The sequence below is a fragment of the Scyliorhinus canicula genome, chromosome 1, assembly GCF_902713615.1.
Source record: "Scyliorhinus canicula chromosome 1, sScyCan1.1, whole genome shotgun sequence".
NCBI lineage: Eukaryota > Metazoa > Chordata > Chondrichthyes > Carcharhiniformes > Scyliorhinidae > Scyliorhinus > Scyliorhinus canicula.
This window is the reverse complement of record NC_052146.1, coordinates 173,992,412-174,018,791: the sequence shown is the minus strand read 5'-3', so window position 1 is coordinate 174,018,791 and position 26,380 is coordinate 173,992,412. Positions and strand designations below refer to the sequence as shown.

Genomic DNA, 26,380 nt, shown 5'->3' with positions numbered 1-26,380 from the left:
ATGAAATGAAAATCGCTTATTGTCACGAGTAGGCTTCAATGAAGTTACTGTGAAAAGCCCCTAGTCGCCACATTCCGGCGCCTGTCCGGGGAGGCTGGTACGGGAACATGTGTTGAAGGTAACATGTTATCATGGATAGAGGACTGGATAACTAACGGAAGCAGTCAGGATAAATGGGTGTTTTTCAGGTCAGCAAACTTTAATAATTGGAGTGGTTTAGGGATCAGCGTTATGGCTTCAACCATTGATGATCTTTATTAATGACTTGAAACACTATTATAGCCACATTTTCTGACAATATGAAGATAGATGGGGAACGATAGTTTGATACTGCAGAACATTAATATTGCTGCAAAAAGAGGCACATTGCAGAAGCTTTTCTTTGAGGACCCATCAGGAGATTTGAGAGACTCTCACCTTTTAGATCTGCCGTCAACACGCGCTCCTTAACAAATCAACCCTCAATTTCACTGTACCTGCAGATTACCCACCCACCTCAAATTTCCCTTTCCTATCGAGCCTTGGAATGTGTCATTACATCCCAAATCCATTCCCATCATTCCATAAATTCCATATTTGAATCCCTGCAATCCGGTTTCTGATTCTTCTGCAGTGCTGAATCACCTTTTTATAAGATGTCTTTGATGGGGTTGTGACAAAGAGAAACGCTTCCTCTTTTCTTGACCTGTTACAATGTTCCTCCAAAACCTCTCCACTGTCGCACAGCTGAGTGGGGATGTTCTCATCTGCTTCCATTCTTATTTATCTAATTATAGCCAGAATACCATTTGCAATGACATTTCCTCTTGTCCCTGCACCGTTAACATCTGGTGTCTCCCAGAGTTCTAGCCTGGGCTGCCTCCTATTTGTCATAGTCAAAGAATTTACAGTGCAGAAGGAGGCCATTCGGCCCATCAAGTCTGCACCGGCTCTTGGAAAGAGCACCCTACCCAAGGCTAACACCTCCACCCTATCCCCAGAACCCAGTAACCCCACCCAACACTAAGGGCAATTTTGGACACTAAGGGGAATTTATCATGGCCAATCCACCTAACCTGCACATCTTTGGACTGTGGGAGGAAACCGGAGCACCCGGAGGAAACCCACGCACACACGGGGAGGATGTGCAGACTCCGCACAGACAGTGACCAAAGCCAGAATCGAACCTGGGACCCTGGAGCTGTGAAGCGATTGTGCTATCCACAATGCTACCATGCTGCCCCCGTCTATTTCTCGTCTATACCTTGACAACATCATCTGGAAGTGCAACATTTGTTTTCACATGTTACCACCAGCTCTGCCTTGCCACCACGCTGCTCGATTATAAGACTGCTTATCCAATGTGCAGTAATGGATGAGCAAATAAATATTTGGAAGACTGAAGCTATCGTTTTCACCCGCTTCACGCAATGTTCCATGGCTATCGACTCCAGCCCTCTCCCTGGTAACAGTTTGAGATTAAAACCAGTTTGTTCACAACCTTGGCGTCACATTCCATCCCAGGATGAACTTCTGACCACACAACCATGCCGTCACTATGACTGACTATTTCCACTCCCACAGTAGCCATAGAACATACAGTGCAAAAGGAGGCCGTTCAGCCCATCGAGTCTGCACCGGCCCCCTTGAGCCCTCACTTTCACCCTATCCCCATAACCCAATAACCCCTCCTAACCTTTATTTTTTGGACACTAAGGGCAATTTATCATGGCCAATCCACCTAACCTGCACATCATTGGACTGTGGGAGGAAACCGGAGCACCCGGAGGAAACCCACGCAGACACTGGGAGAACGTGCAGTCTCCGAACAGACAGTGACCCAGCGGGGAATCGAACCTGGGACCCTGGCGCTGTGAAGCCACAGTGCTGACCACTTGTGCTACTGTGCTGCCCACAAAAGGGCGATGTCAGGGGTATTGTCTGACTTCACCCCATTTCAGGTCATTGGTAGCTAGAACCCTCAATCATGCATTTATTGTTTCTAGACTTAATGCCCTCAGCCCACTTAGACTTTACCCTCCTCAAACTTGTGGTCATTCTGAAATCAGCTACCCATGTTCTTATTCAAACCAAGTCCCATCAGCTGACTACATTGGATCCAAGTCAAATAATTTCTTGATTTGAAAAATTCTTGTTCTTGTTTCCATATCCCTCCATGGCCTTTGCCCCTCCCTGTCTCTATAATCTTGTATCATAAGACCATAAGAAATAGGAACAGAAGTAGGCTGTTCGGCCCCTAGAGGCTGCTCCGTCATTCAATAGGATGGATCATGGATGGTCTGACATGCTTCACGTCTACTTTTCTGCCCTTTACCTGTAACACTTGGTTCCCTTATTGACCAAAAATCTATATATCTCCACCTTAAATATACTCTCTGTGGTAAGGAGTTCCAAAGACACTCAACGCTCTAAGATAAAACATTCCACCTCATGTCAGTCTTAAATTAGCACCCCTTTCTGCAAATATGCCCTCTGGTCCTCGACTCTCCCATGAGGGGAAACATCCTCTCAACATTGACCCTGTCAAGCCTCTTAAGAATTCTATGTCTGCGCCACCTAATTCTGGCCTCTTGACCATCCCAGTTTTTAATCGTTAACCATTGGTAGCTGTACCTTGAGTTGCTCGGCACCAAGCTCTGAAATTCCCCTTTTACTCTTCTCTACCTTGCTTTCCTCCTTTAATACACCTGAAAACATACTACTTTGACCATGCTTTTGGTTATCTGACCTAATATCTCCTTGTGTATTAACTTTATTTTAATTGTTCTCCTGTGAAGGACCTTGAGATGTTTTAATATGATTATCGGAGCTATGTGAAAGCAAGTTCATGTTGATTATATACTATTAATGAGTTGCAAAGCCTTTCCTAACCACTTATTGGCCCAGTTGGAGATGTCTGACTGCAATATGGAAGGATCTTGGTACAATCTCAAATAAAATGTTTAAATTCTGCATGTAGAAGTATGAAGAGCATGGTACTTAGTCTCGATGAGACAGTTTGTGAACTGATGCCTCTTGCATACTTGACAATAGACGTCCATCCAGTCAGTCCCTTAGCCCATGAAATCAAGATGATATTCCTTGTGATTTCAGGTTCTGCCAAAGGGAGTCATTAACTTATCCCAGTGGGATGCAGATTGACACGTTAAAAATAGTGATGATTTGTTGGTAATGGATTTGAGCATTTTTTAGAGAAATTATTTAACTAAATAAAAATAGCTTAAGTAAGGGCAAGAGAAGGCCATTCAGCCCCTCCAGCCTGTTCCACCACCCTTCAATGAGATCATGGCTGATCTGTGACCTAACTCCACACTCACTTTGCCCCATGTCGCTTAAACCTGTTGCATTTTAACAACTTATGTCTTTACTTTTCATCCTTCCCAGCTCCCTGGCAAGCAGCTTTAAGGCACCACTTCACATGTGAAATGTGCTAGAGCAGGGTTTTTCAAAGTGTGGGTCACAACCTGTGTGTTGCTGGTCTCAGAAGAGTTGCGGAGCTTAGGGTCATGGTGTTCCTGCCAAGGATTGAAATAGCTTTGTAACGGATGGATTTTTGCATCCTGCTCTTAGTATCAGGATATCTTGCCCCGCCCTGTGTGCTTCACCTTCGATAGTGCAGGTATTACTTGCACCAACATTTGTCTGGCAGATAACAAAGAGATTCTGGCTTTCACACAATTTTAAAACAAAATGCTGGAGTTGCACCTTTCTCCTGAAAGTATGCTGTAACTTTCCCCTCAGACAATGTGGTATTATGGTACATGGCCCTTCCAACAACAGATAATAATTATGCACAAACTATATTACACCCCCACAGCTAATCTGTCATTTACAATTATTCTGATATAAAGCATATTATCATTTTTAAGCTATTTGTAATGATCAGCGGTGGTTATATTTAGGGGAAATGGGCAAGAAATACATTTCAAGTCACTGAATCTTCGACAACTAACTGAAGGTTTCAGCTGCTATTTCTCCATTAGGAACATGGGGAAGATGTGCTGTGTTTAAAAACCCGACAAAATTACGCATGAACGTATTATATGAAGTTGCAGAGCAAATCAGGACATAATAATCTTTATTGTCACATGTAGGCTTACATTAACACTGCAATGAAGTTACTGTGAAAAGCCTCTAGTCGCCATATTCCAGCACCTGTTCGGATACACAGGGAGAATTCAGAATGTCCAAATTACCTAACCGTCTTTCGGGATTTGTGAGAAGAAACCGGAGCACCCGGAGGAAACCCACGCAGACACGGGGAGAACGTGCAGACACTGCACAGACAGTAATCCAAGCCGGGAATCGAACCTGGGACCCTGGTGCTGTGAAGCAACAGTGCTAACCACTGTGCTAACATGCCGCTCAGATCGGTGATCACAGATAAATAATTTCTTAGAGATGTGAGCAATGCCGGAGGGACGATGGACAGTCAATGTCTGGAATCAAAATTGCAATTATAAGCAAGAATGGAATAAATACAAGACAGTAAAAACTGGATATAGGCCTGGGTTGGGATTTAGGCCCAGAACTTGTCATGGAATTCCACCACAATGCACACATTCGGATTGCGCGCAAAGTGCCTACCAGAGTGTACAACATGTGGAGATTTATTTCCATTGATAGTCGAATAAACATCTGATCTACTTTTAGGCCGTGCTTGTAAACCAAAGAAAATGAAACAGGCAGATCCTTCAGTGAGCTTGCAAATTCATACAGAAAACAGTGATGGTTCTTTGACATAGGAGCCAGAATATCTGTATTCTCCACGTAAAAACAAAATAAGCTACAGTTGCTTAGCAGAACTGACTGCAGTGTTGGGCAGGGCCGTCATGACATCGGGAAATGGTTCAAATGGGGAGGCCTGAGGCGGGGACAAGTGGATGGAGGTTCAAGATGAATTGGCAATAGTTCCATAATGGCAGCAACAGACACTAGCAGAGGTAGATGGCAAAGAGCCTCAGGAAATGAAATAAAACTGGATAGACAGACATGAAACCTGATTGGCGTGACATTGTGAGGACCAGGCAAGCTAACCTGCCACTTTAAAGGTAAGCAAACGTGGCGTGGGTCCCAAAGGTCGGCTGGCGCATGCCATGAAGATCGGCCAGTTGGGAATAGTGGCTCCCAGGGGAAAAAAAGTTTGAAAAACTGCTAGAGAATTGCAAGGTGTCTACTTAATCGATACCATTGAAATTACCACGATGGTGTTCTTCATTTGTATGTCATTTGTTTTTAAAACGTGTGCACTCAGTCTTGCTCTCTTTTGTTATTTAAACCAGGAAATTGTGGTTAGTCTTGAAAAGCAACCATGGAAGACGGAAAGCCTGTCTGGGCTCCTCACACCCTGGATGGGTTCCAGTTAGGTTCCATCATTGACATTGGTGCTGATTCATTAACAATTGAACCTTTGAATCAAAAGAACAAGGTAAATATCATACTGAATTGCTGTTTACATTGTCTATCTTTGGACTGCTCATGATGAGTTTTCTTTCAAACGAAAGCAATCCTGCATTTAACCCAAATGTTTTGTATAAATTGTCTACATAACACTGGCTGTACATCAAAGAAAAAAATGATTAATTGGCTGTGAAGTGTTTTAGGATATCTGAGTATATGAAAGACAGTATCCACAGATTCCTACAATGTGGGAGGAGGCCATTCAGCCCATTGAGTATGTTCTGACCCTCCCAAGGAGCACCGTATCTAGGCCCACTTCCCTACCTTATCCCTGTAACCCTGTGCATTGATCATGACTAGTCCACCGAACCTGTACATCTTTGGACTGTGGGAGGAAACCGGAGCACCCGGAGGAAACCTACACAGACATGGGGAAAATGTGCAAACTCTGCACAGTCACTCAAGGTCTGAATCAAACCTGGGTCCCTGGCGCTGTGAGGCAGCAGTGCTAACCACTGTGCCATCATGCTGTTATTCTAAATTGATTTGTATCTGTGGGACCTAATAATAGACAGTGCGTTTTATTGCATGTGCAGTAAGTGGCACATTGAGTGACATAGACGAGTGAGTTACAAGTTTTAACCACGCTCCAACTGAGTTACTGGTTTTTTCAGAGATGGAAAATATTTGAGATGCTTTTCTGTTAAGTACTGGAGGCATATTATCCCTTGGGAACTAACTTAAAGATTTTGGGAGGCACAGTGTGCAGTGGTTAGCACTGTTGCCTCACGACGCCGAGGACCTGGGTTCGATCCCGGCCCCGGGTCACTGTCCGTGTGGCGTTTGTACATTCTCCCCGTGTCTGCGAGGGTCTCACCCCCACAACGCAAAAGATGTGCAAGGTAGGTTGATTGGCCACGCTAAATTGCCCCTCAATTGGAAAAAAGTAATTGGGTACTCTAAATTTATATTAATAAAAACTTGATGTTAATCACATTTTAATTCTACGCAGGTAAAGTTTTATAGAAAAGAACATTCCTCAGTAACTTGACACCATCGAGAAACACACATGAAAGGAAAATATGTATCACATAAGGAGGCCAATCAGCTTATCAGGCTGGTGACAACCAAGAAAAAGGAACTATCGAAGCTTGGCCCACTTTCTAGCTCGTGGTTCATGGTCTTGTGGATTCCCCTCCAAGTAGTCTTTAAATGTGATGAGAGTTTCTGCTGCTTTCGCCCTTTCAGGCAGCGAGTTCCAATGCACATTCTGGGTGAAAAAGATCCTCCTCAACTCCCCTCTAATCCTTTTGTCAATTTCTTGAAATCTATTCCCACTGGTTATTGACCTTTTTTATAAATTAGTTCAAGGGATGTGGGCATCCCCGGCTGGGCCAGCATTTGTTGTCCATGCCAAGCAGCCCTTGAACTGAGTGGTTTGCTAGGCCATTTTCAGAGGGCATTTAATAGTCAGTCACATTGCTGTGGGCCTGGAGTCACATGTAGTCAGACCAGGGAAGGACAGCTGATTTCCCTCCGTAAAGAACATTAGTTAACCAGATGGGTTTTTAGGACAATCGGCACTGGTTTCATGGTCATCATGAAACTTTTAATTCCAGATTTTCATTGAATTCAAATTTCACCATCTGCCGAGGTAGGATTAGAGCCTGGGTTCCAAGAGCATGTGTTGAATCTCTGGATTGCTAGTCCTGTGACAATACCATCATGCCACCGCCTCCCTTTTTGCGAAGGGAAATATGTCCTTCCTAAACACCCTGTTTTGACCCCTCATAATTTTATACACCTCAAATAAATCTCATGCCAGCTTGCTCTGCTCCACCCCAACTACCTAATATTTCCTCATAGCTAAAATTCCCCATCCCTGGCAATATCGTCATCATAGATTATCATAGAATTGTCATGAATTTCCTTTGCATCCTCTAATGTGATCACACCCTTCCTGTGGAGACAAAATTGTAGCTACATGTGCTTTATTCAGATCTTGTGGAACAAACCTCTTTCGTCTTGTTCCTTGGCTATTAAACAAGAGTATCCAGTATGCTGCCTTGATCCCTCACCCATCTGTCCTGAAGAGATCTGTGGATATGTGCTTCAGTACCACCATTTAATCTATATTCCCTTGTCCTGAAATGCATTACCGGAAACCTCTCTGGATTGAATGCCATTTACTACATTTCTTCCCACCTGACCATCCATTGATGCTTTCCTGCAGTCCACAACTTTCTTCTTCTCTGCCAACGCATACTTCCGCATGTGGAGCCACATTGGAACCGGCCTTCCAATCACAAACACACCCGTTGATCTTTACTTCCTGGCGCTCAGCCAATTGTGGATCCAACTTGCCACTTTGCCTTGGATCCCATATACTTTTGCTTTTGCGACCAGTCCACCCTCTCAGGAACTTTGCTAAGATCCTTCTTAACATCAAACGTGCTGCTCTCATCAGTCTTCCTTTTTACTGCAAAGAATTCAATCAAATTAATCAGACTTGACTTCCCTTAACGTCTCAATGCCAACTCCCTTTTATCAATCCATGTCTTTCTAGATACCATTCGTCAGAATCTTTTCCAATAATTTTCCCACTGCCAAGATTAAGATTACTGATCTGTAATTAGTCAGCCTATCGCTTTCTACATTTTTGAGACAATGATACAACTTTGGTGCTCCTCCAGTTCTCTGGCAACATGCCTTAGCCAGAGGCAGTTGAAAAATTTGGTTCAGAGCTCCCGTTATTTCCTTCCTTGATTCTTTGATCAGTCTGTGATGCATTTCATCTCAACAATTTATCTATTTACAAAGATTTTGAAAGCCTAGTCTTTCCCTCTGCACACCAGTTATTTAATCTAATACGTTACACTGCTCCTCAGTTACTATATCTGCATCGTCACATCTTTTTGAAACAACAGACACATAGTGCACATTAAGGACCATGTCCACGTCTTTCACCATTACACCCTGATTCAATTTTTGGTCCCAAACACTCTCCTTGGTTATCCTCTTGCTCACCATGTATTTATAAAACAACTCTGTGTTTTCCTTGATTTTAACTATTTCTTCATGCTGTTATTTTGCATTCCTAATTTCTTTTTAAATTTCATGTCTGCATTTTATTTCACTATCCTCCGTTTCCCACAGTATTGAGTTCTCTGTGTCTGACATCAGCTTCTCCTTTATAAAAATTAATTTACAGGATGTGGGCATCCTATCTCAGCCAGCATTTGTTGCCCATCCCTAGTTCTTGAGAAGATGGCGGTGATCTGCCTTCTTGAACCTCTGCAGTCCAAGAAGTGTAGGTACACCCACAATGCAGTTAGGAAGGGAGTTCCAGGGGTTTGACCCAGCAACAGTGGATGGCTTGAGTTTTGTTGGATCTGCACTCATCCAGGCAAGGGGAGTATCTCATCACACCTGCCTCGTGCCTTATAGATGGTGGACAGAAATTGACAGTGGAGAGGTGAGTAATTTGCTACTAAATTCCTAACCTGTGGCCTGCACTTGCAGCCACAGTATTTATGTGACTAGTCCAGTTCAGTTTGTGGTCAATGATAACCCCTAGGATCTTGATAGAGGGGGATTCAGTGATGGTAATGCCATTGAATGTCATGGGATGATGGTTTGATTCCCTCACGTTGGAGGTGGTCTTTGCCTGGATCTTGAGCAGCACGAATGTTACTTTGTACTTGTCAGCCCAGCCTGGAAATTGTCCAGTTATTGCTGCATTTGGACATGGACTGCTTCCATTATTGGAGGAGTTGCAAATGGTGCTGAACTTTGTGCAATCATCAGCAAACTGCTCCACTTCTGACTTAAGATGGAAGGAAGTTCATTGTTTTAAAAATTAAAAAAAAAATTTAGAGTACCCAATTCACTTTTTCTAATTAAGGGGCAATTTAGCATGGTCAATCCACCTACCCTGCACATCTTTGGGTTGTGGGGCGAAGTCCACTCAAACACTGAGAGAATGTGCAAACTCCACACAGACACTGACCCAGAACCGGGATCGAACCTGGGACCTCGGCGCTGTGCGGCAGCAGTGCTATCCACTGTGCCACCGTGCTGCCCTAGGAAGGTCATTGTTGAAGCAAATGAAGATGGTTGGGCCTAGGACACTACCTTGAGGAATTCCTGCAGGGATATCCTGGAACTGAGATGATTGACCTCTGACAACCACAACCAGTGCCTTCAGCCGTTTCCTGATATCATGTGGAGTGAATCGAATTGGCTGAAAACTAGCATCTGTCATGCTGGGGATGTCTGGAGGAGGCAAGATTGATAATCCACTTGGCTCTTCTGGCTGAAGATTCTTGGCTCCTCCATTGGGGATGAGGGTATTTGGGGAGCCGCTGCGTCCCGTGACTTGTTTAATTGTCCATTGCCATTAACGACTGGATGTGGCAGGACTGTGGAACTTGGGATCTGACAATAGGTTGTGAAATCGCTTAGCTTTCTCTCTTGCTTGTTGCTTATGCTGTTTGGCATGCAAGTCGTCCTGTGTTGTAGCTTTACGAAACTGACAATTCTCTTATTTTTCGGTAATTTTTGTGCTTGAGCCCAAACCTAAAACCTTGCGATTTAGAGGTGAGAGTGTCGCCCCAGCTGATTCATCAGTTCAAAACTCTGCATTGTTGCCTGCTTGAGAGAAATAATTAAAATCAGACGCATGTTGTTTCACCCATGATGCAATGTGGACTGAGGTTGAATGTAAACAAACTGGCAAAAGCCTTTTGCTGGCTTCTGATAAATTTGAGCTGATCAACCTGCAGAAGATGGTGATCTTGACAGAGGGTGTGTTTACTGCTCCAGAAGTGTTAATAGTGCCACTCTAGAATTTGTACACAAGTTCTGCTACATGGGACTAACAGTACTAGATAGCTTAAGTACGGATGATGGGGTAAACTCTCGCATTGGAAGTGCAGCTGCTAAATTCAGCCAATTAACAGTCTGCTGAATAATAGGAAATTCACATTGAGCACCAATACATGTATTGAGTAAATGTATGTTATGAGCATGCTGCTCTATAGTAGCGAGACCTAGACCATCTGCAGCAGGTGTGGGTGAGGGCTAAACTATTTCCACAACTCCCATCTTGGCCGTTTTCTAGATATCAGTTGGAACACAAAGTCCTTGACATCAAAATACTTGAGTAAGCCAAGTTACCAAGTCTAATTACTTTTCCTAAATATCGACACCCCTGGTTGCCGAGTAACCAATGTTGGATGGAAAAAGCGAATGCTCTAAAGAATCTTGTGTTTAAAGAGCTTACAGGTGCTTCAATGCCATTGAGACAGTCAGGGCACTACTTTGAAAGCAGGCCTTGAAAAAATTTAACATTTAATAGTGCAGCCCAAGAATGTATGGCTAACAACAGATGCCCCCTCAAGGAATGAGGTGCATCAGGTAGCTCAAGAGGCTGAGGAGATATAGTTGAGAGAGAGAAAAGAAAAGAGCAAAGAAAGAAAAACACAGCTGGTTTCATATGCGTATACGGCATGGGCACGGATACATCTCATTGGTGGTGAAATCTATTACTCAAAAATTGGACTTTTCAACCACTCATGACCTACAAGGCAAAGTTACAATTGTTTTGGTGCTTATGCGTTGTGAGCTAGATAGTTGTGACATTCAAAGATTGCCAGCATATATCTCCGAGAAATGTTATTCCTTTCCAGCTCATGAAAGCAGCCATGAATTAACTTGTTATACAGATTGCAAATTGCACACACCAACTCCAAACATGTTCCTCCACCCTCAAGGGAGTTACGATACACCACCCATAACAAACTTCTGCTTTACAAAAAGAAAGTTAAATTATAGAACAGTACAGCACAGAACAGGCCCTTCGGCCCTCGATGTTGTGCCGAGCAATGATCACCCTACTCAAACCCACATATCCACCCTATACCCGTAACCCAACAACCCCCCCTTAACCTTACTTTTGAGGACAATTTACGGGCAATTTAGCATGGCCAATCCACCTAACCCGCACATCTTTGGACTGTGGGAGGAAACCGGAGCACCCGGAGGAAACCCACGCACACACGGGGAGGACGTGCAGACTCCACACAGACAGTGACCCTGCCGGGAATCGAACCTGGGACCCTGGAGCTGTGAAGCATTTATGCTAACCACCATGCTACCGTGCTGCCCCCATTATGCCAGAATGATGGCAATATGAGTGCTAGCCTTGGTTCAATGGTAGCACTCTACTTTGTTGAATCAGGAGGTTTCATATCCCAGTTGGGATTTGAGCTCTGGATTTAGGCTGACATCAGGGAGTTCTACATTGTTGGAGGTACGATCATTCTGATGCTCTCAGATAAGCATAAATGATTCCATGCTGCCATTTCCCCAGTGGCAAAATTAATTTTTTTCTTTCAATTGCAATCAAAAACTGATTGCCTGCCCATTCGTTTCACTGCTGCTTAATGATGCTGCATCTGTCTTTACAATAAAGGTGACTCCTTGGCTATAAAAACACTTTGTGAGCTGCGGATGTGAAAGGAATTATGTAACTAGAAGCTTTTGGCAGCCAAGTCCAAATTGAGTTAAGTGCTATGCTACAAAGCTCCTCCTAATGTGTGCTATGTGCTAAAATGAATCCGATCAGAATTAAGTGCATTTCATTGGATGGACCTGTAAAAGGATGATTTTAATAATGAATTGTATTCCTTTGGGATTTGTTCTAGTGCAGGTGCAGGCAATGGGTATGAATTAGCCCATTGTTGTGTGAGAGTGGTTTAGTAATATTTGCTTATGCACTGGAAATTCAATTGAAAGTAATTCTCAAAGGCAAAAGAAATATATCCATGAAATACAAATACAGGTATATATATTTAACATTCTATACTTGATCCAGGGTTGGAGAAAGTCTTCTGGGTTTTTAGTTTATATATGTTGCAAATAAGCTGTTTGAGGCTGAGGCCAGTTCCACATGGGGAGAAGCAACAGTGTATTGGTCCATTCTTCATGCGGGTACAGGCAACTCTTTAAAAAGCTTCACTTATAGATATTTACCCAACAGCCTGAGGCGGCTTCTAACTGTGGTTTTCAGGGCATTGTTGTAGATTGCAAGGCTTTGTTCAGCTATCGGCTGAAAAATTTAGAAAATAAAACCATTAAAATATTTTAAATGTACACATTTAACATAAAGAATAGGTAATGCTATGGAATATAAGTTGTTTATTGCCAAAGGGGAACCAGGATAATGCACTGATGACTTCACCGCATTAATATATCTGCCGTCCTTCTGGGGATTGAACATAGCGCGCAGCATAACACTCGCATAGCACTTGTTTTTCTTTTTACAAAGCTAGCTGCTGCTGTTTTTAGTATTGTTGACAACACACGTTTTATAAGTGAATCCTTGGGTGCATTTCTTTGACACAGCAATTCAGACCCCTTCTCTCTCTTCCCCCCCCCCCCGCCCCCCCCAACCCCATCACCTTTCCTATATGGATTAGGACTGGCATTTTCATGAGCCAAGCAAGTGTTGTTTCTCCAAGGCTGCTTGTTTTCACAATTTTCTCTCTTTATTTCAGATGGCCAGCACCTGTAGTATTTTGCATTTGTCTGGATGCCGTGTATCAGTTAACAGTACCTGGGCATTAAGAATTAATGTAACATTGCAATAAATTGCTTCATGGCTCTGGCATCATCTCAGACCTCCTGCCTACAAACTAATCAATTAACATATTTACAAATCAAATAATATTGCAGCACAGAAATACAAGACACTACAAAAGAGAAAATAACCACATTCATTTATCAAATTTATTAGCTGTTTTGGCTATTTTAAAAAGTGATTGCAATCTGATTGCAGCTCCTTGTACAATATTCCATGTGACAATCTGTTTGGCTACATCAGATAATTGCTCACTAATTCCACTGGTTGAGCACAAGAATGAGAATTGTGAGAGGGTCCCTGGGGTCTATTCCTTTGAGGTAGAAGTGGCCTTTTTAAAGATTATTCTTAATAAGCCATGAGCAAGTGTCTTCTTTGTAAACATTGGTCTAATGAGGCATGAACTATGTCTTGTCTTGATGTTTACTTTCCCCAGATAGACTTGCCACCTTTGTGAGAGAATGTTGCACTATGAAATACCTATTAGCAAGAGCTCACATGGAGCAGCAATGGATGTAAACAATGTGTTAAACTTTTTGTCAGGCGTACCAACCTTTTTTGCATGGTGTGGGTTGGGGGGGGGGGGGATGCACAGTTCTCACTCAAGGAGAAGAGGAGCAAATTTTGGAACGATGAAGCTTGGCACAACATTAACAATGTATTTTTTTTAAAAACTGAGATATGCAAAGAAACCAGTTGCCGAGCCCCCTCGCTGGCTCCCGGCCACCCCCCCCCCCCCCCCCCCCCCCCCTGCATATTCCTCCATTCAAGCTTACCTTTTTGACTGGAATTTTGAAAACCTGCTCTGGGGCGGCCCTTGGGTCACATGTTGGACAAAGCCTGCTTTTGTAGTTCGGCCTGAACTGAAGCCAGGAATCCATTTAGCACATGCTTTTCACTCCACACGATAATGAGGTCTAGCTTTATGTAGCCCACTGTTGGTCATCCATCTTAATCCAAGAAAATTGGCCAGCACCACCATTTTCTATTTGGCTTTGCCCTGATCTGGTAGAAATTCACATTTCTGTGGCAGATACACTATATTTACTAAACTACATTTTCTGCTTTAGTGCAGATCACAGTATCATGTCGGCTGATTTGAATGAATTCTTAATCTTTATGAAGCCAGCAAGTCTAACATAAATCACAATTAAAATGTTATTTGTTCATACTCTGCCAGTGCTCAATCAGTCGCGATCAGCATTCACATAGAACCTTTGAACGTGGCACCTCGAATGCTGTGGTTCCCAAGATGCACTGAGGAAATACTGAATATTTGCTGTACTGAATGAAGGTGCAATCACTTTTGAACTGAACTCGTCAGAATGGGCAGATCGTAACATCCTAAAGTAAAAATTCAACACAGCCCACTTATTACACAGCAGTTCAATGAGCTGTAGTCAGAATAGAGTTCACCGCGTGAATGTGAGTCACTATTCAGATTTTTAAGAACATCTTTAACTTTCTTAGCGAACAGCACTTTTCAAAAATGAGCACCTGGTAATTATTCCTTCAAATATTGTGAACTTCATATTGTTTTCTTGTGAGATCACATGACATTGCTCCAGCATGTTCATTCCTTTTCCTATCTTTAGACTACCCTTGGAAAGTGTTGACTGTTTGAGGCAGAACTTCAAACAACATTTTTGTATCTGAAGCTACTTTCTAAATAGCAGTACAGACGGTAAAATAAAATCAAGGTTCATCGTAGCAAATGTTTCATGGGACACCTGTGCTCAACGTGTCCTTTTGTGAGTGTATAGGAATTGAAAGCTGAAATAGCTTTTGTGGCAACGTCACAATTAGAGTTTTTAAAACATCACTCTGTTTGATGGTTTCTTGAAATGGACAGTTTAAGCTTTTTAACAATGCTTGTTGTTCTTCTCTTACCCCATGACTAAGGAAGTTCATTAGGCACTCTTGTCCATCACAAAACTGTGTAAATTGATCTTGCGTAATGAACCGTTTATATTTTAGTTTGGTTCTTCTGTTCTACTGCATGGTAATGTTACCTATTTGTAAGGTGACACTTCAACCTTGGAAACCGTGCATTTCTGCAACCTGAATTGAGTGTGTGCTGTAATTGTCTGAATGTACTGAAAATAATACCGACTATGCACACTTGGAGTATCTGCCATGTCCCCACTTATAACAATGAATTATCAGTCGTAAATAAAGGAAAACTTCAAGTTGTACAGTGCACTTCATGTATTCAGGATATCGCTACTGATTCCAGTGGGTTTTCACAGGGCCTGGCTCTGGCTCCTTTGTTGGATTTTGATTTTGACTTGAATGTAGATAGTGAGGGAGAAAACCTTAAAATATGTCAATGGAGCAGAAAAGTGGAAATTGGCTTTCAATCAGAGAAGTGTGAGGGAACAGCAGTCAAGGAGATGAATGGTAATATTCCAAGAGGTGTGGAGGAGCAGGGGGACCTTGGAGTTTATGTCTACAGATCACTGAAGGTAGCAGTACAGGTAGCTAAGGTGCTCATGAAGGTATATGGGATACTTTGCCTGTAAGCCCGAAGCCTGGAACATAAGAACAGGGTAGTTATGCTAGAACTAGTGAATCAGTAGGATTTTTAAGCCCTGCTGAGGTGTGGGTGGAGGCAGGTGAGTGGAAAATTCCTGTTTACTGGCACCATGCTGCTCCCGAGCCATTTTCCTAGATAATGGAAGACAGCAGGGCTACACATCTACAAGAAGTAAGCAACCAGTTGAGTTGGTCAAAGGCTTATTGTCAGAAGCTGACAGAAATTTTCCAATCCGTCTCTGGCCTCTCCTCACCTGCCTCCTGTCCCCTCCCTCTAGGCACTGAGGGTCAGGCCAGCTGCCTGGAGGATCAGGGTTTTTGGGGGGGGGGGGGGGGCATCTCCAGATATGCTTTAAGGCCTTTCCCACCTGTCTGGCCTCAGTTATGTCTGCAGGGTTGCCTTATGGAGACCTGGCTGTTAACAACTTTTTTCAATATAAAAGTGTAAAAAGTTGCAACAAAGTGCTTAGCTGAACTGCAAGTTGCTGCTCCTTCCATGCTGCCGGATGTCCTATTGGCGCTCACTTTGACAGCCCAACTACTGTTATTAATTGGATGATGAGCCCAATCTTTGACCACCATCATTGGCCAATTTGGTGAAAGTTATTGTTGGGTGACTGTTCCCTACAGTGCTGGGTTGTGACCCCCATTTTACCCTGACATTGGAGTCCTGACCCAAAGAGTTAAATCCTACCCCAGAACAGTGTACACAGTGAAATTAGCTGTATTCTTGGTTGGCTGGTTTCTGGTGTAATAACCTGGGCTGCTTCATTGTAATTTCTCGACACCTCCAGATCCTGTACTCCATTTTAAACATACTTCTAAGAAGCATGTGGTCTCATTATTCTTCCTGCCAAATTGCGCTATCTTGCACTCATCTGTATTTGCTAAATGAGCCCTGATTCTGTAAGGTTATTAATAACTGTATTTTGTGCAGTTTCCTCCTGTATTAATTACACGCCCACCCCCCCTCCAACCACCACCCCTACACACACGCACACGCAGTTAGAGTCAAGTAACTGAGGGAGGAGGACACCTACAGACTTAGTTTCAACCTTTTCATTTGTATTTTTGGAATAATCGGTACCATATTGTTTACGGCCAATATTGGTTCTGTTCACCTTGCTTTTGCACCTGCCCAGAATTACATTAACACACTGAATTCTTGTTTTTTTTAAACAGACTTTTCTAGCACCCGTCAACCAAGTTTTTCCTGCAGAAGAAGATAATAAAAAGGATGTAGAAGATAACTGTAAGTAGGCCATGAGAGTTCTGGGACATGGTTAACACGTGCACTTTACTAACAGTCTGAAGCGTCTGCTGCCAAAGCTGGAATACAGGATTCACGCTGCCTTTGTACAGTTTGAACTCTTAACCCAAAGTAAAATGTTTAGTAAACCATTCTACAATTACACAACACTTGATGACCTTCACATCTTTCAAAGCACGGAAGTAATTGCATCTGTTTTTGTTTAGGTTTTCTAAAGAACGCTGCTAGACATCTTTGTGATGCTTAGAGATTGATTTTGAATTAATACTTAGTTAATTTACAGTATGGGCAATGTCTCCTGAAAATGCAACTCCTTATTAGGCCCTTTTATTGCAAAGGATTGTAATTTCTTTCTCGCGCTGCCACTCCAGAAACTGACTAAATATGTCTCACTGAGATTAGTACTTCAGTGACTCTGACTGGGATCAGGGACTTCCCATATAGAGAACAGAAGGTGTGAAGCTTATCTTGTCGTTTTATAGAACAGTATGAAGGAACTCTATTACACAGCTGCAATTTTATTTTGGGACCTGGTTTTCGACAGGCAGCTATGTTTATTTAAATATCTTTAACTTAGAATCCCGACAGTGCAGTATGAGGCCACTTAGCCCATCAAATCTGCACTGACCCTCTGAAAGAGAACTTTGCCGAAGCCAACTCTCCAGCCCCATTCCCATAACCCTGTATGATCATGGCCAATCTACCGAACCGCATCTTTGGACCGTGGGAGGAAACCGGAGCATCCAGAGGAAACCCATGCAGTCATGGGAAGGCCATGAAAACTCCACACACACAAGTCACCCAAGGCCGGAATCGAACTCGGGTCCCTGGCGCTGAGGTTCTAACCACTGTGTCACCAAGCCGTACTTGATATTTTACTTCTGAGAACGGAATGAAAGAATGCAATACACATAGTTCAGTAAGATAACATAACAATTGGTGCCTCATATTCATCTTTGGCACAATGCACACAAGCTGTAAATAATGGCCATATGTATTCCGTCCTTACTACATCAATGTGACTCTTTTACACTGCACTCTTTTCTTTAAAAAAAGGGAGTGCATCATAATGCGTGTTTTTTAGCAGTCAGTTTGGATACCAGATTGCCTGAACATGCATGCTGTCTATTTTTTTAAGTAATGGTATTAGGAAGGGTGAATGATATTTCTGCCCTCATGTCAGCACAGTCAAATTCATAAATGTACAAGCCTAATCCCCATTGATCAAGGATTAGCAGGTTTCAGCTTTCTCCTGATTTACTTCATACTGATATGAAGTTTCTGCTAAAGGTCTGTCGATCAGATTTGTGCTCGCCGTTTGCAGAAGATTTCTGGTGTAATTGATGTTTCATTGGAGTGGAAGAGAGACTCTTGTTCCCTTAGCAGTGGCAACTTTAATGCTGCATTTCTGCTTCAGGCATTCAGTGTTTACACCCTTTATTTTTTTCAGCTGCTTTATTGTGTTTCAGGAAACTGTTAACAGCTTAAGTTATCAAGTTGCTTTTGCAGTTTCAAAATTTCAGCATTTGATGAGTCAACTATTTACAATATTGGGCAACTATACATTCAAGAATAAATTAAAAGGCTGGTGAAAGGCTAAGCCGGGAAAATTTAACCTTGCTAATCAAGATTACTAGTTTAAATCTTCTAGAGCGCTTTTTATTAAAAATGTTGTGTGTTAATTCTTGTGCTATGGGTGTTGCTATCAAGGTCAGTATTTCTTGCCTATCCTTTAATTCCCTTTGGAGAATCAGTTCTTTTTGCCTTTTTGAACTTTTATAGTTCATGACGTCCTTTGACAGTGCTGTCAGGCAGGAAGTTCCAGGTATTTGGATGATGAAAATAATTGTCGCCAAGTTGACCTGGTATGTGACTGGAGGAGAACTTGAAGGTGATGGAGTTCCCATGCACCTGTGCTGCTTATTGTTGTAGGTCGCAGTAACCATGGGTTTGGGAGGTGCTGTTGAAACCACCCTCCACCCTTAAGGAAGAAATGTGTCTGAAGACTGCTCAGGAAAGCAAGAGAAAAAATAGTTCTGACTATCCTTTCAAATCCTCTCTGTCTGCAGGCATTATCTTGGAGGTACAATAGTATTATACCTGTTTAAAAAGGGAGGAAGTTATATCCTGAGTAACTAAAGGCTAGGCAGTTTAAACTTAGTGGTATGAACATTATCGGCAAGTTTTCTGAACCTACAGTGTAAATAGTTATTCAGAGCAGCACAGATTAAGAACAAATAAAGCATGGATTTGTTAAGGCTCAGATTTGATTAAGTTGATTTGAAATTTTGAGGTGGTAACCAGATGAATGGATGAGGGTAGCACATTTGATGTAGTCTGAATGAATTTTAGCGAGGCTTTTGACAAGGTCCCACTTTCAGGCTGGCCAGAACAGAAAAACCTCATGGGATCTGGCTGTGTGGAGTTTGCATGTTCTCCCTGTGTCTGCATGGGTTTCCTCTGGGTGCTCCGGTTTCCTCCCACAGTCCAAAGATGTGCAGGTTACGTGGATTGGCCATGATAAATTACTTCTTGGTATCCAAAGAGATGCAGCTTAGGTGGGGTTATTTGGATAGAGCAGGGGGAGTGGGCCAAGGTAGGGTTCCCTTTCAGAGGAGCAGTGCAGACATGATGGACCGAATGGCCTCCTTCTGCACTATAGGGATTCTATGGATCTTAGTGGTGGTTAGATCCAGAATTGGTTCATTGGCAGAAGGTTATGGTTCTTTATTGACCAAGGGATTGAATGTAAGAGCAGGGAGTTTATGCTGGCGGTGTATAAAATACTAGTTACGCCACAAGTACAATACCTTGTGCAGCTTTGGGTACAGTATTACAGGAATGATGTGATCGCTCTGGAGAAGTACAGAAGAGGTTTACAGGAATGTTGCCAGAAATGGAGAGTTTTAGCCACGGGGGATGATTGGATAAGCCAAGTTTGTTTATTCTGGGATTGAGGAGAAATTTAATTGAGGTGTATAAAATTTGGAGGGACCTCGATGGAGTGTCTGGGAAGAGCCTATTTCTCTTAGACAAGTCAAAAACTGGAGGCATTATTGAAAATAATTGGTGGGAGGACTAGAAGGAGGTAAGCTATCTGCTATTCAGTCTGAGGTTGGTAGCAGTCTGGAACATGCGAGTGAGAGAATGGCTGAGGAATATGTGTTTATGAGATGTGAGCATTGCTTGCAAGGCCAGCATTTATTGCTCATTCTTTTTGAAAATGTTTTTATTAACGTTTTAACCTTTTATACAAAAATACAAATCAGATGCAAACATCCAGGATTCCAGCCAACAACCCTTCAACCCAAGAAACAAGACCCCACCCCTTCCCTCCCCCTTCCCACCCACTTTAACAGCTAACAGTGACCAACTCTCTGAAATACAATATAAACGGCTGCCATCTATGGTAGAACCCTTCAATCGGTCCCCTCACTCTGTTTCTGACCTTCTTGAGATGCTAAAATTCAATCAAATCCCCTAGCCACACCGAAGCACTCGCCGGTGTTGCTAATCTCCACCCCAACAGGATCCGCCTCCGCGCCACCAATGAGGTGAAAGCAAGGACATCCCCCCACCCTCTGCAGTTCCGGCACATGCGAAATTCCAAAAAATAGCCACCAAAGGACGGGGCACCAACTCACTACGTGAGATTGCTTAAAAAGGACTGCCAAAAACACCCCAATTTGGAATTGGACCAGAACATGAGTGTGCGCTGAGTGGGACCTCTCCAACAGCACTCACACCTATCTTCTACCCCCTCAAAAACCTGACTCATCGTAATCGTAGTGAGGTGCACTCGAAACACGACTTTGAGCTGCATCAGGCTCAGTCACGACGAAGTGGCATTTGCCCTCCACAGTGCCTCGCTCCATACCTCCTTGAGTATTTCCCCCCAGTTCTTCCACCAATTTAGCCTTTACCCCTTCCACCGAACTCCACTCTTTTCCTCCATGATCCTTTTGCACATGCCGCTCGTGCTGCCTTCCTCCCACACCGAACAGCATAGAATCCTCTCCAATAACGACAATGGCAGCACCAATGGAAAACCCTAGAACATCCTCATCACACAGCTCCGTTCCCGGTGGTACCTAAGCGTGCCAAACCAAATTTCCATTCCTCCAGTCTGGCATACTACCCTTCCAGGAATAAATCACTCACTCTCTCCTTACCCTTCTCTTTCCATGTCCCTAATGTGGCATCCAACCGTGCCAGCACAAATAGGCAGTTGGTACAAATGGGAACCAGCCGAGAGGCAGCTCCCAACTTAATGGAGGTAATTAGGAAAGTTAAAAAAACAGTTAATTAAAAAAAAATTAAAAACTAATTAAATAAAATAAGGATGGAGGGCCAGGTGATGTGTTGTTCCTGCATGATGTGGGAGCTGGTGAACCCGATTATGGCTCCCAGTAACCACATCTGTATTAAGTGTTGGTTGCTCGAGGAACTCTGGCTAAGAGTTGATGAGCTGGATTCTGAGCTTTGGATGCTGCAACACATAGGGAGTGGGCGGGGGTACCTGGACACTACCTCAGGAGGCAGTCACACCCTTTAGACTAAATACCTTGAATTTAGCCAGTAATGAGGGACAGGAGGATGTGGCTGCCAATGAGGCAGTTAGAGGAATGTAGGAGGGAGGGTTGCAGGAACTTTGTCCTTGTCCAACAGGTTCGTACTTCTTTCTCCCTGTTTGGATGGGAATGGGGACTGCAGGGAGGATGAGCAAACTGACCACAGCACCGTGGTGCAGGGAGCCATTCAAGTTGGCGGGGGGGGGAGAAAAAAAGTTGCCTTAATTGGGGAAGTAAGATAGTATAGTTAGGGCATTGACACTGTTCTTTGTAACCAGGTGACCAGGAACATGATACCTTAACGTGTTGCCTGCCTGGTGTCATGTTTCGGGATATCACATCTGGCTGCAGAGGAACTTGGAATGTAAGGGTGAAGATCTCGTTGTTGTGGTCCACGTCGATACCAATGACATAGATAGAACAAGGACAGAGATACTGCTAAGGGACTAGGAACAGCTAAGGGCCAAAATAAAAATTAGAACCAAAAAGGTAATAATCTCTGGATACGACCTGAGTCATGAGCTAATTGGCACAGAGTAAATAAGATTAGGGAGGTAAATGTGTGGCTCAAGGGTTCGTGTGGGAGAAATGTGTTTGAATTCATGGAGCATTGGCACAAGTACTGGTGAAGAAGGGACCTGTTCTGATAGTACGGTCTTCATCTGAATCATGCTGGAACCAGAGTCCGAGTAAAGCGCGTAACTAGGGCTGTAGATAGGGCTTTAAACTGAATAGGGGGTGGGGCGGGAAGGTTCAGCTGTTGGAAAAAAATAGCAAACCCAAATTAAAGGAAGAGGTAAGCGATAGTTTCCAGAAAATAATGGTGAGGGGCAGAACAGCTGAATGTTTTATGCACCAAAGAATTATAAAAGAGTAGGGAAATTTGACAATAGAACAAAAATAAAAGCTTTGTATCTAAATGCACGAAGGATTCAGAACAAATTTAATGTGCCAGTATTTATTGCCCATCCCTAATTGGCCTTGAGGGGGCAGTTAAGAGTCAACCACATTGCTGTGGGTCTGGAGTCACATATAGGCCAGACCAGGTAAGGGTGGCAGATTTCCTTCCCTAAAGGACATTCGTGAACCTCATGTGTTTTTATGACAATCAACAATGATTTCTTGGTTACCATTAGATTTTAATTCCAGATTTTTTTATTGAATTCAAATTTCACCATCTACAATGGCGGGATTTGAACTCTGGGTCTCTGGTTTACTAGTTCAGTGACAATACCACTAACCCACCGTCTCCCCATACTTGGACCCCTATGTATCGAAAACTAATCCCCACTACCCAAAGCGGCAACCTCCCCAATCTGTTGCGGCTCATTCTTTTTTAATATAAACATTTTATTGAGGTATTTATGGTCCACCACCCCCCCCCCCCCCCCCCCACCACCACCACCACCCCCCCCCCCCACCACCACCACCACCACCACCACCACACACTGATGGTTAATTTTCCCCAAAGAAGTCGTCGAACGGCTGCCACCTCCGGACAAAACCTAACATCGATCCTCTCGAGGCGATCTTGAGTTTCTCCAACAGGGAAAGCTAGCCATGTCAGTTAGCCAGGTCTCCGACTTCGGGGGCTTTGAGTCCCTCCAAGCTAATAGTATCCGTCTCCAGGATACCAGGGAAGCAAAGGCCAGAATATCTGCCTCTTTCTCCTTCTGGGTTCCCGGGTCTTCCGACACTCCGAAAATCGCCACCTCTGGACCCGGTGCCACCCTTGTTTTCAACACCTTGGACATGACGTCCGCAAACCCCTGCCAGAATCCCCTAAGCTGCGGACATTCTCAGAACATGTGGACGTGGTTCGCTGGCCCTCCCGCACACCTTGCGCACCTATCTTCTGCCCCAAAGAACCTACTCATCCGGGACACTGTCATGTGAGCCCAGTGAACGACCTTAAACTGTGTCAGGCTGAGCCTGGCACATGATGTGGAAGCGGTGACTCTACTCAATGCGTCCGCCCAGAGATCATCCTCTAGCTCTCCTCCTAACTCCTTTTCTCATTTGCGTTTGAACTCCTCGGTCTGCATCTCCTCTGACCCCATCTCCTCTGACCCCATGAGTTACTTGTAAATGTCAGCAACCCTCCCTTCTCCCATCCACATTCTGGAAATTACCTGTCCTGTATCCCCCTTGGGGGTAGGAACGGGAAGGTTGAGACCTGCCTGCGTAGGAAGTACCTACCTAAACTCATTCCCGCTCGTCAATTCAAATTTCTCCTTCAACTCCCTCGGATTGGAAAAGCTCCCCTCTATACACATGTCTTCCACCCTCTCAATCCCTGCTCTATGCCATCTCCGGAACCCTCCATTCAGCCTCCCAGGGGCAAACCGGTGATTATTACAGATTGGAGATCAGACCGATGCTCTCTCCGCTCCCACATGTCTCCTCCATTGCCCCCAGACTCTCAGGGCTGCTACTACCACGGGGCTGGTGGAGTACCGTGCCGGCAGGAACGGCAGAGGCAACGTTACCAATGCCCCCAAGCTAGTGCCCTTGCATGATGCCGCCTCCACTCGCTCCCACACCGAACCACCCCCCCCTCCCCCAATATCACTGCTATATTCACCGCCCAGTAATAATTACTAAAGTCCCCCCCCCCCGGCTCCGCTCCAGCATCCCCTTTTTTACTCGCAGGGTGTTACCCGCCCGTACAAAGCCAGTGATCACCTTTATTGACCCGTTTAAAGAAGGACCGTGGAATAAAGATGGGGAGACACTGAAACACAAGTTGTGGCTCATTCTTAATTATCTTTGAGATGGTGGAGGTAAGCTGCAGTGTTGAGCCAGTTGGAGTCCATCTGGTGTGGGGTGCACCTACATGCTGTTGGCAAGATGGTTCCAGATTTTTGACCCAGTGACAGTGAATGTACTGCAAAATAGTTCCAAGTGAGTGTGGGTTGGAAGGGAATTGGAGGTGGTGGTGTTCCCCTGCACCCGCTCCCCTTGTCCTTGTGGGTGATGGAGGTCACCGATTTGGAAGGTGCTGTTGAAGGAAGCTTAGTGGGTTTCTGTAGTACATCTAGTAGATGGTACACATTGCTGCTTAGGTTAAATAGTGATGGAGAGAATGGATTTTTGAGGCAATGGATTGCTGCTGATCGAGCACACATCTTTTGTCTCGGATGGTGTTGAGATTCTTGAATGACTTTGCAACTGCACGCATTGAGACTATGAGTATTCCATTATACACCCGCCTTGTGGATGAACCAGCTTTCAGAGTTTGGAGATGAGCTACTGACTGCCGAATTCTCTGCTTTGGCCTGTTATTGAAACATGGATTTCTATGGCTGGTTCAGTTAAGTTTTTGATCATTAGAAACCCCTAGGATGTTGTCAGTCAGATATTTAATGATGGAATGGTATTGCTGTTAAACATCAAGGGAAGATGGCTAGACACTTGTTATGTTCATTGTCTGGCACTTGTATGGTATGAATGTTACTTGCTACTCATGCAATTGTTGCCCAAGTCTTGCTCCAGAAGGATATAAGCTGATTCTGTCTGAGAAGTAGCAAATGGCACTGTGTATCAGTAAGCATCCCCTCTTATGACCTTATCGTGGACGGAAGGACATCGATGAAATAGCTGAAGATAGTTTGGCTGAGGATATTAACCTGAGGAATACTTGCAGTTATCTCCGGAGGTTGAGATTGTTTTACAACAACCAAATCATCGCCTTTATGCTGGATATGATCTACCGTTAGAGAGATTACTCCCCAATACCTATTGGTGTCACTTTTTCCTGCTCTTCTTGATACCGTGCACAATAAAATATCATTCTTGCAGTCACTCTCACCTCTCGAGTTCTGTTCTTTTAAAAAAAAAAAGTTTTGAAATAAAGTTAGAGTACCCAATTATTTTTTTTTCCAATTAAGGGGCAATTAAGCATGGCCAATCCACCTAACCACATCTTTTGGGTTGTGGGGGGTGAAACCTTTACAGACACGGGGAGAATGTGCAAACTCCACCCGGTGACCCAGCCTTGAGTGTTCTGTTCTTTTGCACCAAGGCTGTAATATGATCTGGAGCCAGGTGGCCCTGGCAGATACCATCAGTGAGTGAGCAGGTTGCTGAGCAAATGGTACTCGATAGCACTGTCGACAACACTTTCCATCACTTTGCTGATGATTGCCAGTAGACTGGTGGGTTTGAAGCGGATTTATTGAGTTTTTTGTCTGTAATTTGACCCTCAGGCATAATTTTTATGGTGCCAAAAGTCATGTTTTTTTTAAATTTAGAATACCCAATTAATTTTTTCCAATTAAGGGGGAATTTAGCATGGCCAATCCACCTACCCTGCACGTCTTTTGGGTTGTGGTGGCGAAACGCACGCAAACACAGGGAAAATGTGCAAACTCCACACACAAGTGACCCAGAGCCGGGATAGAACCTGGGACCTCGGTATCGTGAGGCTGACCCCCAAAAGTCATGTTTGAGCATATTCTCAGCAGGTAGGTTGACCATCCCTCCCCCCCATTTCTAAGGAATTCAGTGCTTGCATTATGTGTTTATCTTCATTTTTCACCTCAAATATACATTTTAATCATATTAGTTGGTGTATGAGATCAAGCAGGTGTTGGCAAGAAGATCCAGAGGAGTTTGGCACGCCCACACAGATCAGACTGCACATGGTGAACAATGGGTCCCGACAAAAAGATTGATGTATGAAGCTGATTCCAAGTTAACAGTCATAACATTTGTTAGCACGTCAACTAACTGTGCAGCATCAAGGGCATTTGATAGTGAAAGATTGGATTGAGAATGGAAGAAGAAAGAACCCACCCTGAAGAAGGTGCCAGAGACCAAATGTTCTATGAGAGAAGGGATCAAACAAATGGGTCCTCAAATCGTTGGTACAGTTGCATTGTCACCAAAACTACCATGTGTATATACAAAGTTAAATAAACTTAAAGGGGCGGCACAGTAACCCAGTGGGTAGCACTGTCG

At 43.7% G+C, this 26,380-nt stretch overlaps 1 protein-coding gene across 1 annotated transcript in view; it reads left to right on the top strand.

Annotated features, from left to right (window-relative positions):
• Positions 1-26,380, top strand: part of myo6a (myosin VIa) — a 257,553-nt gene that overhangs the window by 103,288 nt on the left and 127,885 nt on the right. Inside the window, 2 exon segments of the mRNA XM_038802906.1 lie at positions 5,283-5,428; positions 16,760-16,829. Of these exon segments, the coding sequence (XP_038658834.1) occupies positions 5,312-5,428; positions 16,760-16,829 (187 nt within the window). The 5' untranslated portion in view covers positions 5,283-5,311.